This window comes from Nerophis ophidion, linkage group LG25 (genome assembly GCF_033978795.1).
Source record: "Nerophis ophidion isolate RoL-2023_Sa linkage group LG25, RoL_Noph_v1.0, whole genome shotgun sequence".
Classification (NCBI taxonomy): domain Eukaryota; kingdom Metazoa; phylum Chordata; class Actinopteri; order Syngnathiformes; family Syngnathidae; genus Nerophis; species Nerophis ophidion.
The window spans coordinates 31659626-31677475 of record NC_084635.1 but is presented as its reverse complement, the minus strand read 5'-3'; the positions used below and the strand labels follow the sequence as shown (position 1 = coordinate 31677475).

Genomic DNA, 17850 nt, shown 5'->3' with positions numbered 1-17850 from the left:
TTTCTCGACCGATTTGAACCGTTCCAACATCCACACACTCCACTCAGCCTGGACATTTTGGCCAGCATGTTTCCCGTCTTGGAAAAATCCCTGATTACCTGGAATTACCAGGATTTTACCCCCCTTGAAAATGAAGAGGCAATATACAAACATCTCCATATCTCACATTTCGCAATAAATTCAAACTGTTCCAACACCTACACCCCCCACTCACCCTGGACATTTAAACAATTCAGTTCCACTCATGGAAATCGCCGGTTTGGCAGCTTCCGGAATTGCAAATTCCAGTTTGTAATAATTTTGATGTTGGGTTTCTGAAACCCCCGTGTTTTCTGAGATTTTAAATTCAAGGTTCTCATAAGCTGTGGGGCATTACATTTTTTTTTCCAGAGTTGTCCCTGCCAAAAATGTATTTCAGCCGCATGAGCACACATGCTTGTTAAAACTGCACTGCGAGGGCTTATTCTGTCCACAACTAATTACATGTCAGATAAACACTTGTATTCAAGGTTATTGTAGGGATTTTTTATTTAAGCCTTTATCATGTCCAAAAAATGAAGGTGTTGACTATTTCTATGGTATTAATGTGACTGTAAAGGACTGATACTAATGTGCTAAAACCTCATTTTGTTTAAAAGCTACATACAATGTTAACTGTTCTTTGTTCCCAAACAAAATAAAAAAAAAAATAATAGCAACGTAATATTTTGATATTGGCACATCTCACCTGTTCATAATTTACAAGAACACCCTGAGACGTGTCAATATCAAAATATTACTTTGAATCACTTTTTGTCAACCATAAGCTGCCGTTTGGGGTAGGTGTCAGCTTTCTAAAAAGGTAATTTAACACATGACACTGGGACTGAGCCTATGTCATTGTGGAACACGGTGTGCAAGGACCGGCCTCGAAGACAGCGACGGGTGAGTAGATGGCCCAGGTGGACCTTGTTATCTAATCACCTGTCGCCTTTATTAGCAGCAGCCGGAGCGAGACACGGCAGTTGGAGTTGGAGCGAGGGTGAGACACGCGAGACTGAGAAGGAAAACATATTGCTGGAAAGCAATCGCTGCATGAAAAAATATAAAGACTTGATTCAAAAGATCTACCGGTTTCCCGAAGATCTGTCGGCCAGGAGAACCCACACCACCTTATAAATCTAAATGAAGGAAAAAAACAACCCTTTGCACGATATTCACATTTTTTTGAGTTTCACCTCTACTATCAAGCTCAAAGTTATTCATACTCATATCAAATTTTAACTTGAAGTTGCTTTTATTCAACCAGCAAGTTTTTTGTTATTGGAAATGACACCAGGCATCTCCCAGAAGATAATAAGGCGAGGCACAAGAGGTATCATAGTGGAAAAATATACAACTCGTAACTTGTTGGCTGGGACCTTTTTACTCACCAGCAATGGAAAAAACTCCCATCTTGGATTCAAGGAAGTCAAAAAGAGTGCTTGGCGCTGAGGGCCTTCCTCCAGGACACTCCTCTTCGCCATCATTCCTGGACCGACCTCTTCCCTTACCTCTGCCTGCGGACCCCCACAAAAAAACATCATAATAATGAGTGACATATCTATATATTTCTGAGCAGTGCATACCTAAAAACAGTCTTTGCTCAAGAATTAATCAAACATATTTAAGTTCACATCAACACGGATACAAAATCATGAGAATATGTTTGATTAAATGTTACTCAAAACATTTATGCTGGGCTACAGAAAGTATTTCAGAAATAGAAAAGGTATACAAAAAGTATACATACAGCAATGTTAATATTTGCTTACATGTCCCTTGGCAAGTTTTACTGCAATAAGGCGCTTTTGGTAGCCATCCACAAGCTTCTGCTTGAATTTTTGACCTCTCCTCTTGAAAAAATTTCAGCCAAATGTGTTGGTTTTCTGACATGGACTTGTTTCTTCAGCATTGTCCTTACGTTTAAGTCAGCAATTTGGGAAGGCCATTCTAAAATCTTAATTGTAGCCTGATTTAGACATTCCTTTACCACTTTTGACGTGTGTTTGGGGTCATTGTCCTGTTGGAACACCCAACTGCGCCCAAGACCCAACCTCCGGCCTAAATATTTGAAGGTAATCCTCCTTTAAAAAGAGGACGAATGAAATCAGCAATCAGAGGAAGTGCAAGATTGGTGGAGAAGATCGGCGCCTGTTCTGCACTCCTACTTAATGACCAGCAGCTGGGAAGAAACTTCTGGAAAACCTGCAGCAGGAAACTTGCAATGAAGGTACTTGTGGTAGTAGTGGTACTAGTAGTAGTGTACTACCAGTATTAGTGGTAGTAATAGTGGTAGTGGTGGTAGTGGTACTACTAGTAATTATATAGTAAAGTAAGTGGTTGTAGTAGTAGTAATGATACTAATAGTAGTGATATTGGTATAAGTGGTAACAGTAGGAGAAAGAGTTGTAGTAGTAGTTTTAGTATATAGTAATAGTACTAGTAATGGTAGTAGTGGTCGTAATTGTAGTAGTGATAATACTAGTATTAATGGCGGTGCTGGTAGTAGTTTTGTTGGAAATAGTGGTAGTAGTAGTAGTAGTAGTAGTAGTAATAATAGTAGTATTAATAATAGTGGTAGTAGTAGTAGTAGTGGTAATAGTAGTAGTAGTAGTAATATTAATAGTAGTGGTAATAGTATTATAATTAGTGGTAATAATAAAATAGGGAGTAGTAGTAGTAGTGGTAATAGTAGTAGTATTAATGGTAGTAGTGGTATCGGTATTTGTAGTAGTAGTAATAATAGTAATAGTGGTAGCAGTGGCGCAGTGGAGGAGTGGCCGTGCGCAATCCGAGGGTCCCTGGTTCAATCCCCACCTAGTACCAACTTCGTCACGTCCATTGTGTCCTGAGCGAGACACTTCACCCTTGCTCTTGATGGGTGCTGGTTAGCGCCTTGCATGGCAGCTCCCTCCATCAGTGTGTGAATGTGTGTGTGAATGTGGAAGTAGTGTCAAAGCGCTTTGAGTACCTTGAAGGTAGAAAAGCACTATACAAGTACAACCCATTTATTTTTCATTGTCCCAATTACCCTCTGTAAAGCACCAGTTGCATTGGCAGCAAAACAGGCCCAGAGCATAATACTACCACCACCATGCTTGACGGTAGGCCTGGTGTTCCTGGGATCAAAGGCCTCACCTTTGAGATTAGATTTATATTTATTGGTCCTCGTTGGGGAAATTCATTTTCACCGTCGTACATTTAAACCAGTGGTCCCCAACCACCGCACATAAAAAAATAAAAATAATACTAATAATACTTAATACATAAAAAACACAATATATACATTATATATCAATATAAATCAATACAGACTGCTGGGATACAGTCCGTAAGCACATATCATTGTATTTCTTTATTAAAAAAGTAACCAAAACCGGTCCGCAGCTACAAAAAGTTTGGGGACCACTGATTTATACAATAGACATTACACATCAGGAACAAAAATAACAAAAGGACATCATACATGACCAACACATTTACAGGCTGGTCAGAGAGGTGTTTAGGGCAGCTATAGCTGCAGGGATAAGGCTTTACCCGAGGCGGGCCCTCTGGAATTTGATAGTTCTGTACCTGCGCTCTGATGGTAGTGGGATGATGTATTGGTGTTGGGGTAATGCAGGCCTGGGCAATTACTTTGACTGGTGGGCCACATTTAGAGAAAAAAATGTGTCTGGGGGCCGGTATATCTATTTTTAGGGACACTAATACAATAATGTCTGATTGTATATCGGTATATCGGTCACTGGTATATCGGTGTCTGGGGGCCGGTATTCAATCTGTCCGGCGGGCCATGTTGAAATGCTTAACGGGCCGCATGTGGCCCCCAGGCCTTAAATTGCCCAGGTTATGGTGCAGTGGGTGAGTCAAATCCTGGACTATTGTGTTTTCCAGAATTGTGTTTTGTCCTCCAAACATATTGCTGGATATTGTGGCCAAACATCTCAATTTTTGTTTCATCTCACATCACATGGACAAGTATAAGACCTTCTGGACTAAAGTTCTATGGTCAGATGAAACACAAACTGAGCTGTTTGGCCACAATACCCAGCAATATGTTTGGAAGAGAAAAGGCGAGGCCTTTATTCCCAGGAACACCATTCTCACCGTCAAGCATGGTGGTGGTAGTATAATGCTCTGGGTCTGTATTGGTGCCAATGGAACTGGTGCTTTACAGAGAGTAAATGGGATAATGAAAAAGGATGATTGCCTCTAAATTCTTCAGGACAACCTAAAATCATCAGTGGGTCTTGGGAATGGCTAATTCAGGCTAGAATGAAGGTTTTAGAATGGCCTTCCCAAAGTCCTGATTTAAAGGGGAACATTATCACAATTTCAAAAGGGTTAAAAACAATAAAAATCAGTTCCCAGTGGCTTGTTGTATTTTTTGAAGTTTTTTTCAAAATTTTACCGGTCTCGGAATATCCCTAAATAAAGCTTTAAAGTGCCTTATTTTCAGCTCTCTGCGAAGACACTGGTCATTTCCCTGTGACGTCACACAGTGTTGCCAATGTAAACAAACAATGGGAATACCACAGCAAGATATAGCGACATTAGCTCGGATTCAAAGTCGGATTTCAGCGACTTAAGCGATTCAACAGATTACGCATGTATTGAAACAGACGGTTGGAGTATGAAAATATTGAAGAAGAAACTGAAGCTATTGAGCGAATAGCTATTGACGCTATTCATAGCCATAGCATGGCCGAATAGTTGCGTTAGCCGGACCAAACGATCAGGACTTTCGCATCTTTTGACACTGGAGCAACTTAAATCCGTCGATTGGTAAGTGTTTGTTTCGCATTAAATGTGGGTGGAAGGAAACGTAATATAGTTGCAAATGCATCTACAGGTTATCCATACATCTCTGTTTCATGTCTGCTTTAGCACCGCAGGTAAATAGCATGTTAGCATCGATTAGCGTAGCATGTTAGCATCGATTAGCTGGCAGTCAAAATCAACAAAACTCACCTTTTTGATTTCGTTGACTATCGTTGCAAATGCATTTGCAGGTTATCCATACATCTCTGTGCCATGTCTATCTTAGCATCGCCGGTCAAATGTGGAGACACTGGCACATTCAATGGGGGTCTGGCGGCAGACACTTTCGCATCTTCGGGCCAGTGGTGCAACTTGAATCCCTCCCTGTTAGTGTTTTTACACCCTCCGACAACACACCGTCGAGGCATGATGTCTCCAAGGTTCCAAAAAATAGTCAAAAAAACGGAAAATAACAGAGCTGAGACCCGGTGTTTGTAATGTGTTGAAAGTGAAAATGGTGGGTGTGTTACCTCGGCGACGTCACATTCTGACGTCATCGCCTCCAGCGCGATAAACAGAAAGGCGTTTAACTCGCCAAAATTCACCCATTTAGAGTTCGGAAATCGGTTAAAAAAATAGATGGTCTTTTTACTGCACCATCAAGGTATATATTGACGCTTACATAGGTCTGGTGATAATGTTCCCCTTTAAACGTAGGGACAATGCTGAAGAAACAAGTCCATGTCAGAAAACCAATAGATATAGCTGACCTGTACCAATTTTGTCAAGAGGAGTGGTTAAAAATTCAAGCAGAAACTTGTGGATGGCTCCCAAAAGCGCCTTATTGCAGTGAAACTTGCCAAAGGACATGTTAGCAAATATTAACATTGCCGTACGTATACTTTTGACCCAGCACATTTGTTCAAATTTTCAGTAGACCCATAATAAATTCATAAAAGAAGCAAACATCATGAATGTTTTTTGTGACCAACAAACGTGTGCTCCAATCACTCTATAGCAAAAAAAATAAGAGTTGTAGAAATTATTGGAAACTCAAGACAGCCATGACTGAGATTGGTAGGTTGTGAGTTCAAACCCCCGGCCGAGTCGTACCAAAAACTATAAAAATAGGAGCCATTACCTCCCTGCTTGGCACTCAGCATCAAGGGTTGGCATAAGGGGGTTAAATCTCCAAAAATGATTCCAGGGTGCGGCCACCACTGCTGCTCACTGCTCCCCTCACCTCCCAGGGGGTGATCAAATGCAGAGAATAATTTCCTCACACCTCGTGTGTGTGTGACAATAATTGGTACTTTAACTTTAACCTTATGTTCTTTACAAGTGTATGTAAACATTTGACCACGACTGAATAACCCCTTTTCTTCCTCAATGACCATTTATTGAATTTCAGATCCTGTTTGTCCAACACAAACCTCGGGGCTGAGGCTTGTCGGCGACCACAGGGGGAGCTCTGCTGTCGCAGGTTCCCGTCAGAAGGCTGTTGAGTGCAACCTCCAGATTGTTGTTGTTGTCCATCAAGGCATGTCGGGCCGCGTCCCTGAGGAAGCCCATCTCCATGATGGTCCTCAGGGCGCGCTCGTCCACCTGGCGAGAGAAGGAGCGTCGAGCTTGTCAGAGTAATGTTCACTTATAAACGACGAGTACAAAGCCTCTTAAACGGTGAATCCTCATTTGTGGTGATAATGACATGCGTGATGACAAGGTACAAAGTACTAATTGCTTTTAACAGAAAGAAATAAGGGGGTGTAAACTTCCCACCATCGTTCTTGACAGATTTACAACGCATTTAAACTGGGTGATAAAATGATATCAAAATATAACCCAGGGTTTCCCGCAGCGATTTGTTGTTAAAGGGGAACATTATCACCAGACCTATGTAAGCGTCAATATATACCTTGCTGGTGCAGAAAAAAGACCATCTATTTTTTTAACCGATTTCCGAACTCTAAATGGGTGAATTTTGGCGAATTAAACGCCTTTCTGTTGATCGCGCTGGACACGATGACGTCAGAATGTGACGTCGCCGAGGTAACACACCCACCATTTTCATTTTCAACACATTACAAACACCGGGTCTCTGCTCTGTTATTTTCCGTTTTTTGGACTATTTTTTGGAACCCTCGTCGGTGTGTTGTCGGAGGGTGTGACAACACTAACAGGGAGGGATTCAAGGTGCACCACTGGCAAGAAATCTGCCACCTGACCCCCATTGAATGTACCAGAGTGTCTCCACATTTGACCGGCGATGCTAAGGCAGACATGGCACAGAGATGTATGGATAACCTGCAAATGCATTTGCAACGATAGTCAACAAAATCCCAAAGGTGAGTTTTGTTAATGTTGACTGCCAGTTAATCGATGCTAACATGCTACGCTAATCGATGCTAACATGCTATTTACCGGCGGTGCTAAAGTAGACATGGCACAGAGATGTATGGATAACCTGTAGATGCATTTGCAACTATATTACGTTTCCTTCCACCCACATTTAATGCGAAAAAAACACTTACCAATCGACGGATTTAAGTTGCTCCAGTGTCAAAAGATGCGAAAGTCCTGATCGTTTGGTCCGCACATTTTACCGGCGATGCTAACGCAGCTATTCGGCCATGCTATGGCTATGAATAGCGTCACTAGCTATTCGCTCAATAGCTTCAGTTTCTTCTTCAATATTTTCATACTCCAACCATCTGTTTCAATACATGCGTAATCTGTTGAATCGCTTAAGTCGCTGAAATCCGACTTTGAATCCGAGCTAATGTCACTATATCTTGCTGTGGTATTCCCATTGTTTGTTTACATTGGCAGCACTGTGTGACGTCACAGGGAAATGGCCAGTGTCTTCGCAGAGAGTCGAAAATAAGGCACTTTAAAGCTTTATTTAGGGATATTCCGAGACCGGTAAAATTTAAAAAAAACTTCAAAAAATACAACAAGCCACTGGGAACTGATTTTTATTGTTTTTAACCCTTTTGAAATTGTGATAATGTTCCCCTTTAAGGCAATCGCCTTAACAACAATGGGTCCAAAACGGCTCATTCAACGTTCTGTGTTGCCTACCTCTGCATTAGTGGAAACGCGGCAAATGAGCGAAAGGGACAGAGACGTTGCCATGGAGACGAGGGTTTTCTTACATGCCTGGCTGCAGTCACACTGCGACACCTGTCCGTCAGTACTAACAGTCCCTAATAACCTGGACCAATTCAAACCGTTATTAGTTTTTTTTATTATTTAATTTGCATTGCCTCACACGATGAACACTACATATATTTCTATACGACGCCGGATAACACCCCGGGAGCTGTCACTTTTTTGCACTCGCTATTATCCGCCAACCACCGTGTTGCTGTCGAAAGGAAAAGCGGAACGACACACATTGCGGAAATAACATTATTCTCCGTGCGTCAGCTAAGTACAAATATATTCCACAACCCCAAACATGTGTTTTTCAAAGCCTGCAGTGATGAGAAAGGTTAGTGATGTGCAAAGAAAGACAATTCCAGGAAAAGTGGGAGATGCAATATTTCTTTGTTGAGCACAGCGGCACCCCGACGTGTCTTAATTGCACAGAGAATGTTGCAGTGCACAATTCTCATTTTGTTTATTCATATTTTGATTTTATTTTGTGTTGAAAATAAAAATAAAGACATTTAAAAATATATTTTTAAGAAATCTCCAGCCTCACCCAGACTCTGCGTCCAGTGGCCCCCAGATAAATTGAGTTTGAGAACCCTAATATAGACCAATCAAAACACTTGTATCGTGATACAGTTTTCTGCCATATCACCCATGATTTAAAGGGGAACATTATCACCAGACCTATGTAAGCGTCAATATATACCTTAATGTTGCAGAAAAAAGATGATATATTTTTTAAACCGTTTTCCGAACTCTAAATGGGTGAATTTTGGCGAATTAAATGCCTTTCTATTTATCGCTCTCGGAGCGATGACGTCAGAACGTGACGTCACATAGGTAATAAAGCCGCCATTTTCTCAAACACATTACAAACACCGGGTCTCAGCTCTGTTATTTTCAGTTTTTTCAACTGTTTTCTGGAACCTTGGAGACATCATGCCTCGTGGGTGTGTTGTCGGAGGGTGTAACAACACTAACAGGGAGGGATTCAAGTTGCACCACTGGCCCAAAAATGCGAAAGTGTCAAGAAATTGGACTAAATTGGTTCAAAATACGAGGGTGCGGGAAATCCGACGAAATGGTCAGTCGTTTGTTCCGCACACTTTGCCGACGAAAGTTTTGCTACTACAGAAATGGCAAGATTGTGTGGATATCCTGCGACACTGAAAGCAGATGCATTTCCAATGATAAAGTCAAAGAAATCTGCCACCAGACCCCCATTAAATGTGCCGGAGTGTCTGCACATTTTACCGGCGATGCTATGGCAGACATGGCGTAGAGATGTATGGATAACCTGCAGATGCATTTCCAACGATAAAGTCAACGAAATCCCAAAGGTGAGTTTTGTTGATGTTATTGACTTATGTGCTAATCAGACAAATTTGGTCGCGGCGTGACTGCCAGCTAATCGATGCCAACATGCTATTTAAGCTAGCTGTATGTACATTTGTAGCTATATTTGCATCCAGTGTTTCCCTCCACCCACATTTAATGCCAAACAAACACTTACCAATCGACTGATTTAAGTTGATCCAGTGTCACAAGATGCGAAAGTCCCGAACGTTTGGTCTGCACATTTTACCGGCGATGCTAAGGCAGACATGGCCGAATAGCGTCAATAGCTATTTGCTCAATAGCTTCAGTTTCTTCTTCAATTTCGTTTTTGCCTCCATACTCCAACCATCCGTTTCAATACATGCGTAATCTCTTGAATCGCTTAAGCCGCTGAAATCCGAGTCTGAATCCGAGCTAATGTCGCTACATCTTGCTGTGCGATCCGTTTCTTTGTATTGGCATCACTGAATGATGTCGCAGGAAAATGGACGGTGGCTTCACAGATAGCGAAAATCAGGCACTTTAAAGCCTTTTTTCGGGATATTCCGGGATGGGTAAAATTTTGAAAAATAAAATAAGCCACTGGGAACTGATTTTTATTGGTTCTACCTCTTCTGAAATTGTGATAATGTTCCCCTCTAAGTTTTTTTCCGACCGCAAAATGACAGCATTGAAAGCACTCGACAATTACTCCATCAGTGTAAGCCCTGGTCTTAATTTTCATACGCTGACCAAAAACTTAAGTCATCTCACCAGGTCTCGATAGTTTGCATCTTGTCTGCTTTCGTATCTTTCAACCCGATCTTCTCGCCTTCTATGCTGGTCACGGCCCCGGTAAGAATTGGACAAATTACTTCCTGCGTTTTCTCCTCCGCCAAACGTACGGGGACCCTAACAAGGAAACAAATGTAAATAAACATGATTATGCGGTAAGCCTCTAGATGTTTTGCAACAATAACACATTTCAAAATGAACGAATGATTGTTGTAGTTGCAGCAAAGACATTTTAAAATAGAGTACACATTGTTTTCATCCACAACCAGCCACCTGATGAAAAGTCAGGGTAGAGTCAACGGTCTACAGACCTCTTTGGTTTTAGCCACTTCAGCAATCACTGCTGATCGCTGCTTTGAAAAGTCGTCGTCTTCATCCGTGATTTTTACGACGCTCTTAAGAGTTTTCCTCTGGTCGAGCTCTTCACTGTCGGTTTCATCATTCCTGGCACACTTCTGCAAAACCACGTCAGAACAATTTTACTTTTACATTTCCTCAAACATTACATTTTGCTCTTCAATTTGAAAATATTGAGTAATTACGGAGGAATTCTGACAGAACTGTACTGAAACATGCACTCAATTGTTTTAGCCAAATCAAACCCCAGTTTGCCGTTATTGGTAAAGGAAAAATGCACTTTTCCCACAATCATCATGTGGGACAAGAATGCACATCTTTGCCTTTTATGCATACTTGCCAACCTTGAGACCTCCGATTTTGGGAGATTGGGGTAGGAGGTGGGGGTTAGGTGGGCGGGGCTGGCCGGGGGGCGGGGTTAAGGGGGGAGGAGTATATATATATAGCTAGAATTCACTGAAATTCAAGTATTTATTTTATATATATATATATATATATATATATATATATATATATATATATATATATATATATATTTGGGATCTGCATGTGCGCGCGTCCGCCTTTGTAGTCGATAAGCTTCTTCTTTTTCTCTGTATTCTTGTTACGGGACATCCATCCGCCGCTGTTTCCATTTCTAATATAAAGTAGTGTAAAGTTTTTACTTACAGTGGGGCAAAAAAGTATTTAGTCAGTTCTCCCACTTAAAATGATGACAGAGGTCTGTAATTTTCATCATGGGTACACTTCAACTGTGAGAGACAGAATGTGAAAAAAAAATCCAGGAATTCACATTGTGGGAATTTTCAAGAATTTATTTGTAAATTATGATGGAAAATAATTATTTGGTCAACCATTCAAAGCTCTCACTAATGGAAGGAGGTTTTGGCTCAAAATCTCATGATACATGGCCCCATTCATTCTTTCCTTAACACGGATCAATCGTCCTGTCCCCTTAGCAGAAAAACAGCCCCAAAGCATGATGTTTCCACCCCCATGCTTCACAGTAGGTGTGGTGTTCTTGGGATGCAACTCAGTATTCTTCTTCCTCCAAACACGACGAGTTGAGTTTATACCAAAAAGTTATATTTTGGTTTCATCTGACCACATGACATTCTCCCAATCCTCTGCTGTATCATCCATGTATCCATTTTGGTATAAACTCAACTCGTCGTGTTTTCAGGAAGAAGAATACTGAGTTGCATCCCAAGAACACCAGACCTACTGTGAAGCATGGGAGTGGAAACATCATGCTTGGGGCTGTTTTTCTGCTAAAGGGACAGGACGATTGATCCGTGTTAAGAAAAGGATGTGAGATTTTAAGCCAAAACCTCCTTCCATCAGTGTGAGCTTTGAATGGTTAACCAAATACTTATTTTCCACCATAATTTACAAATAAATTCTTAAAAATTCCTACAATGTGAATTCCTGGATTTCTTTTTCACATTGTCTCTCACAGTTGAAGTGTACCTATGATGAAAATTGCAGACCTCTGTCATCATTTTAAGTGGGAGAACTTGCACAATCGGTGGCGGACTAAATACTTTTTTGCCCCACTGTATATCTGTCAGTAGACTCCCCATGAAAGCGCTAAAACATACCGGTGTAGTGAGTTTACATTATTCACCCAAGGAACTTTAGTTATTAGAGAGTTCCTGTTGGACGGTTTTTCATGGCGTTGTTGTTTACGCTGCTCCGTTATTGATTGAAGTAAAGTAAAGTCATTAAAATAGTTAGCGCCATCTTTTGACACTTCTTCCACTCCCGTCCTTGCACGCTACACTGCTACAACAAAAATGACGGGGAGAGGATGCTGTCGAAGGTGAGCCACGTAAATAAGACTGCCCACAAAACTGCGCATCCTGAATCGCCCTTTGAGACACTTGTGATTTAGGGCTATATAAATAAACATTGATTGATTGATTGGTTGACTCCTTTAATGCACCTTATAATCCGGTGCGCCTAATGTATCAAAAAATATAAAAAATAGACCATTCGTCAGCAGTGCAACTTATAATCCGGTGCGTCCTATGGTACGGAAAATAAGGTAATAACACTAATATTGTTTTTTATACATACATAAAACATTTGTTTTGCCTTTTTAAAGAAAATATATGCTTCACTGTGAAACAAAATGGTCATATCATTTGTATGATGTCATATTGACCACGCCTCCACCGCCACGTATATAGTGACAAACCCTGCAGATGTTTAATGACATTATACTGTAGCTGAATTTGAAAATGGGAACATGTGGCTTCGAGATGATTAATAAGGGTTAAGCTTACCTGGCCAAATGGCACAAAAGGAGGCGGCCCACCTTCTGCCACAATGTTATTTCTACTGTGTTTGGCCAGACTCTGCAGGAAGAATGAGAGAGCTGTATTAAAATGTCAATCTAAGGAAACAAATATTCAAACAAGCCGTTAAAAAGGCTAAAATATCTAAAGTTTAAGAAGAAATCCGCTCTCACCCTTTGCAGTTCCCATTTCTCCACCATGTGTTCAACCTCTCCACCAAGAACATCCATTTTGGAGTCGTCAAGAAGCAAGAACCCATTTTGGACCGTGATTGTTCCAAGCAGTTTTATTTTTGTTCCCGGGGGAGTGTTGAGACTGAAACGCAAAAATGATGAGAAGTTAACACGCAAGTAGTGCTACACGTGACAATTAACAGTGCAGCCAGAAAGTAACGCTTCACATTTTCCACATTTTATGCTACAGTCATGCAGTATTCCAACATCCAATCCACTTTATTTCCATCCATCCATTTTCTACCGCTTATTCCCTTTTTGGGGTCGCGGGGGGCGCTGGCGCCTATCTCAGCTACAATCGGGCGGGAGGCGGGGTACACCCTGGACAAGTCGCCACCTCATCGCAGGGCCAACACAGATAGACAGACAACATTCACACTCACATTCACACACTAGGGCCAATTTTAGTGTTGCCAATCAACCTATCCCCAGGTGCATGTTTTTGGAAGTGGGAGGAAGCCGGAGTACCCGGAGGGAACCCACGCATTCACGGGGAGGACACGCAAACTCCACACAGAAAGATCCCGAGCCTGGATTTGAACCCAGGACTGCAGGACCTTCGTATTGTGAGGCAGACGCACTAACCCCTCTGCCACCGTGAAGCCCTCCACTTTATTTAAACAACATAAATGTTTCCAAAGTGCTGCACAACAATATTAAAAACAATCTTCAAAGGGACGGCGTGGCGCAGTGGGAGAGTGGCCGTGCGCAACCCGAGGGTCAAATCCCACCTAGAACCAACCTCGTCACGTCCGTTGTGTCCTGAGCAAGACACTTCACCCTTGCTCCTGATGGGTGCTGGTTGGCGCCTTGCATGGCAGCTCCCTCCATCAGTGTGTGAATGTGTGTGTGAATGGGTAAATGTGGAAGTAGTGCCAAAGCCCTTTGAGTACCTTGAAGGTAGAAAAGCGCTATACAAGTACAACCCATTTATTTATTTATTTAAATATTATCCTAAGATACACCAATGACTGAATAAAAAATAAAACCAATATAAAAATAAATATGAATAAAAACAATTATTAAGGGTTAAACCAATTAAAACAATAAATAGAAATCAAAATTAAAAAAACTAAAAACACAGAAAATACAGAGGACCACACAACTCACGTAGTGTTAAAAGCCAGAGAATAAAAGTGGGTCTTAAGACGAGACTTAAAACACTCCAGTGTGGGAGCAGTTCTAACATGGAGGGGGCAGAGTGTTCCAGAGTTTAGGGCCGACCACAGAGAAGGCCCTGTCTCCCCTGGTTTTAAGTCTGGTCTTGGGCACCACGAGCTGGAGCTGGCTCTCGGACCTCAGAGGGCGCGCAGGACTGTAAATTTGGATGAGGTACGAGATATAATGAGGTGCCAGTCCATGTAAAGCTTTAAAAACAAACAGCAATACCCATCCATCCATCCATCTTCTTCCGCTTAACCGAGGTCGGGTCGCGGGGGCAACAGCCGAAGCAGGGAAGCCCAAACCTTCCTCTCCCCAGCCACTTCGTCCAGCTCTTCCCAATGTGTCCTGGGTCTTCCCTGTGGCCTCCTATCGATTGGACGTGCCCTAAACACTTCCTTAGGGAGGCGTTCGGGTAGCCCAAACCACCTCATCTGGCTCCTCTTGAGCTCCTCCCGTATGGCCGAGCTTCTCACCCTATCTCTAAGGGAGAGCCCTGCCAAAGGGCGGAGGAAGCTAATTTCGGCCGCTTGTACCCATGATCTTGTCCTTTCGGTCGTAACCCAAAGCTCATGAAACATAGGTGAGGCTGGGAACGTAGATCGACCGGTAAATTGAGAGCTTTGCCTTCCGGCTCAGCTCCTTCTTCACCACAACGGACCGATACAGTGTCCGCATTACTGAAGACGCCGCACCGATCTCACGATCCACTCTTCCCTCACTCGTGAACAAGACTCCTAGGTACTTGAACTCCAATCAATTTTAAAATGAACAGGGAGCCAGTGCAGACTCTCAAGAATTGGGGTTTATATGCTGGCGTTTCCTGACCCCTGTGAAAAGTCGTGCTTCCGCGTTCTGGACTAACTGCAAACGGGAGAGAGCTTTTTGGCTAATGCCAGCATAAAGTGCATTGCAGTAGTCCAGGCTACTTGAACTAAAAGCCTGCACGACTTGTTCAAAAAGGTTAAAAGATAAAAACGGTTTTACCTTTGCTAAAAGACGAAGATGATAAAAACACAATTTTGAAACGCTATTGACCTGTTTGTCAAGTTTAAAATCGCTGTCTATAGTGACGCCAAAGCTGGTGACCTTCGGACGCACATCATTTTGCAATGGTCCCAAGTCAGTGAGGGCTGGACCAAAAACTAAAATTTCAGTTTCGGTGGCCATGGATGAAGTGCTGGCTGTCCAGAGTCGGGACCCGGGATGGAGCGCTTGCCTGTGCATCGGTTGGGGACATTTCTGCGCTGGTGACCCGTCTCCGCTTGGGATGGTTTCCTGCTGGCCCCACTATGGACGGAACTCTCACTACTATATTGGATCCACTATGGACTGGACTCTCACTGTTATGTTGGATCAACTATGGACTGGACTCTCACTATTATGTTAGATCCACTATGGACTGTAGTCTCATTATTTTGTGGGATCCACTATGCACTGGACCAGGGGTAGGGAACCTATGGCTCTAGAGCCAGATGTGGCTCTTTTGATGACTGCATCTGGCTCTCAGATAAATCCCAGCTGACATTGCTTAACGCGATAATTATGAATAATTTTGCTGGTAATCACAGTGTTAAAAATAACGTAAAAAATATAAAACATTCTCATGCATTTAAATCCATCCATCCGTTTTTCTACCGCACCTGTTCAAGAAGTCGCATTAATGGTAAGAAGTATTTTATGTCACGATGGGGGTGGGGGGTTGCAGCTTGCTGCGGGGTCGTTCTCCCAGGAAGGCAGACGGACTACTCGGGACATGGCATTTAGGTAAAAACATGATTTCATTTTAACTAAAAATATATACAAACAAAAATCGCTCACAGTGGAGGCACAACTAGGGCTAAGGAAAAAAGCTAACGCATAAACAGACTAAGAACATAAATCAAACAAAACTTACTTGGCATGGCATGAAGCACAAAACTATGGCAAGGCATGAAACAAGTCAGCACAGGGCGACTGACTGGCAAAGACAAGCTTAAATACTGCCTCTGATTAGGGCTCGGGAAGCAGGTGAGCGGGCATTTTGTCCACCAGAGACAGGTGGACAAAATGAGTAACCAAGGAAACCAGACAAGGGAGTGGAAAAAAACAGGAACTTAAAGAGTCCAAAAGACAAACAGCACATGGCCAAACAAAAACATGATCAACAGACATGACATTTGATTTATTATTGGTTAGCTTCAGAATAACAATGTTATTAAAAAGAATAAATAAATGAATAAATAAATGGGTTGTACTTGTATAGCGCTTTTCTACCTTCAAGGTACTCAAAGCGCTTTGACACTACTTCCACATTTACCCATTCACACACACATTCACACACTGATGGAGGGAGCTGCCATGCAAGGCGCCACCCAGCACCCATCAGGAGCAAGGGTGAAGTGTCTTGCTCAGGACACAACGGACGTGACGAGGTTGGTACTAGGTGGGATTAGAACCAGGGCCCCTCGAGTTGCGCACGGCCACTCTCCCACTGCGCCACGCCGAGACTTATTATACTCTAGAAATGTTGGTCTTACTTAAAAATGCAGGCATTTAGTTGTATTCAGTGTTCAAAAATACGATATGGCTCTCAAGGAAATACATTTTGAAATATTTGGCTTTCATGGCTATCTCATCCAAAAAGGTTCCCGACCCCTGCACTGGATTTTCACAATATCATGTTCGACCCGCTCGACATCCATTGTTTTCGGTCTCCCCTAGAGGCGGAGGGTTGCCCACATATGCGGTCCTCTCCAAGGTTTCTCATGGTCATTGTCACCGACGTCCCACTGGGGTGAGTTTTTCCTTGCCCTTATGTGGGATCTGTACCGCGGATGTCGTTGTGGCTTGTGCAGCCCTGTGAGACACTTGTGATTTAGGGCTATATAAATAAATATTGATTGATTGATGCTTAGTTTTACAGTAACTTCATTGTAGAAACAATCAATAAACAACCTCACGTTACACATTTTTTAATCCTTAATTTAAAGACCGTTTACATATCAGCCAAACTAAATTGCAGCGTTCAGGGAGGTCAGGATAATATATGTAAACAAACAAAGGGTGTACAAAGTGCAGTCTCCGTTACATTGCAGTAATAAAATAAGCAGCAACAAATGAAAAGAGGAGCAAAACGATATGTTACTAATACTAATAGCTCCGATTTGTCTTTGAGTACATGAAAAACATTTTCTCAGCCGTTTAAAAATAACAATTTTAAGTCGTCTTGTCTCGCCAATTATGCAAATCATATGGTAATCTCATTTCGAGGCCACTCTGGCTAACCCGCCACACGTTGATTGCCACTAAGTGGCAAACACTGGTAAGCATTCGCACATTTTCTCATTAAGCTTGAAAACTGAGCTCAGACGGATTCTGGCTCCACTCATGGGACTGTAGAATTTTTTTCTACAGCTTAAATTGAGTCAACTCGTTGTTCATTCCACTGACTCGACATGATTTAGAAATACATGCACCTGTCTCTATGGTGCTACCACAGTTGACAAAGCATGTCAGAGCACAAACCAAGCATGAAGTCAAAGGAGACGTCTGTACACCTAAGAGAAAAAAATGATTTCTGGGTGATTGGTACAGAAGAATTTTAGGTCCAAATGGAAACAGTGGCCTGTATCATCCGTAAGTGGAAGGAGGGAACTTTTTAATTTTCCCGAGGGAACTTTCCTGAAGGAATCAATAAAGTACTATCTATCTATCTATGTTCGAAACCACCCGGAAGCTTCCCAGGACTGGATTAGCCGTCATAACTG

The 17850-nt window shown here is 42.2% G+C and overlaps 1 protein-coding gene across 3 annotated transcripts in view; it reads right to left on the bottom strand.

The window, feature by feature from the left end:
- The window catches only part of tdrd3 (tudor domain containing 3), a 60562-nt gene that overhangs the window by 7234 nt on the left and 35478 nt on the right, over window positions 1-17850 (bottom strand). For all 3 annotated transcript variants that reach the window (XM_061886994.1, XM_061886991.1, XM_061886992.1), the window contains exons 5-10: window positions 12881-13022; window positions 12696-12767; window positions 10362-10505; window positions 10030-10167; window positions 6216-6387; window positions 1413-1538 (exon numbers count right to left, since the gene is read on the bottom strand). In XM_061886994.1, the coding sequence (XP_061742978.1) occupies window positions 1413-1538; window positions 6216-6387; window positions 10030-10167; window positions 10362-10505; window positions 12696-12767; window positions 12881-13022 (794 nt within the window). The remainder of the gene's footprint in view (window positions 1-1412; window positions 1539-6215; window positions 6388-10029; window positions 10168-10361; window positions 10506-12695; window positions 12768-12880; window positions 13023-17850) is intronic.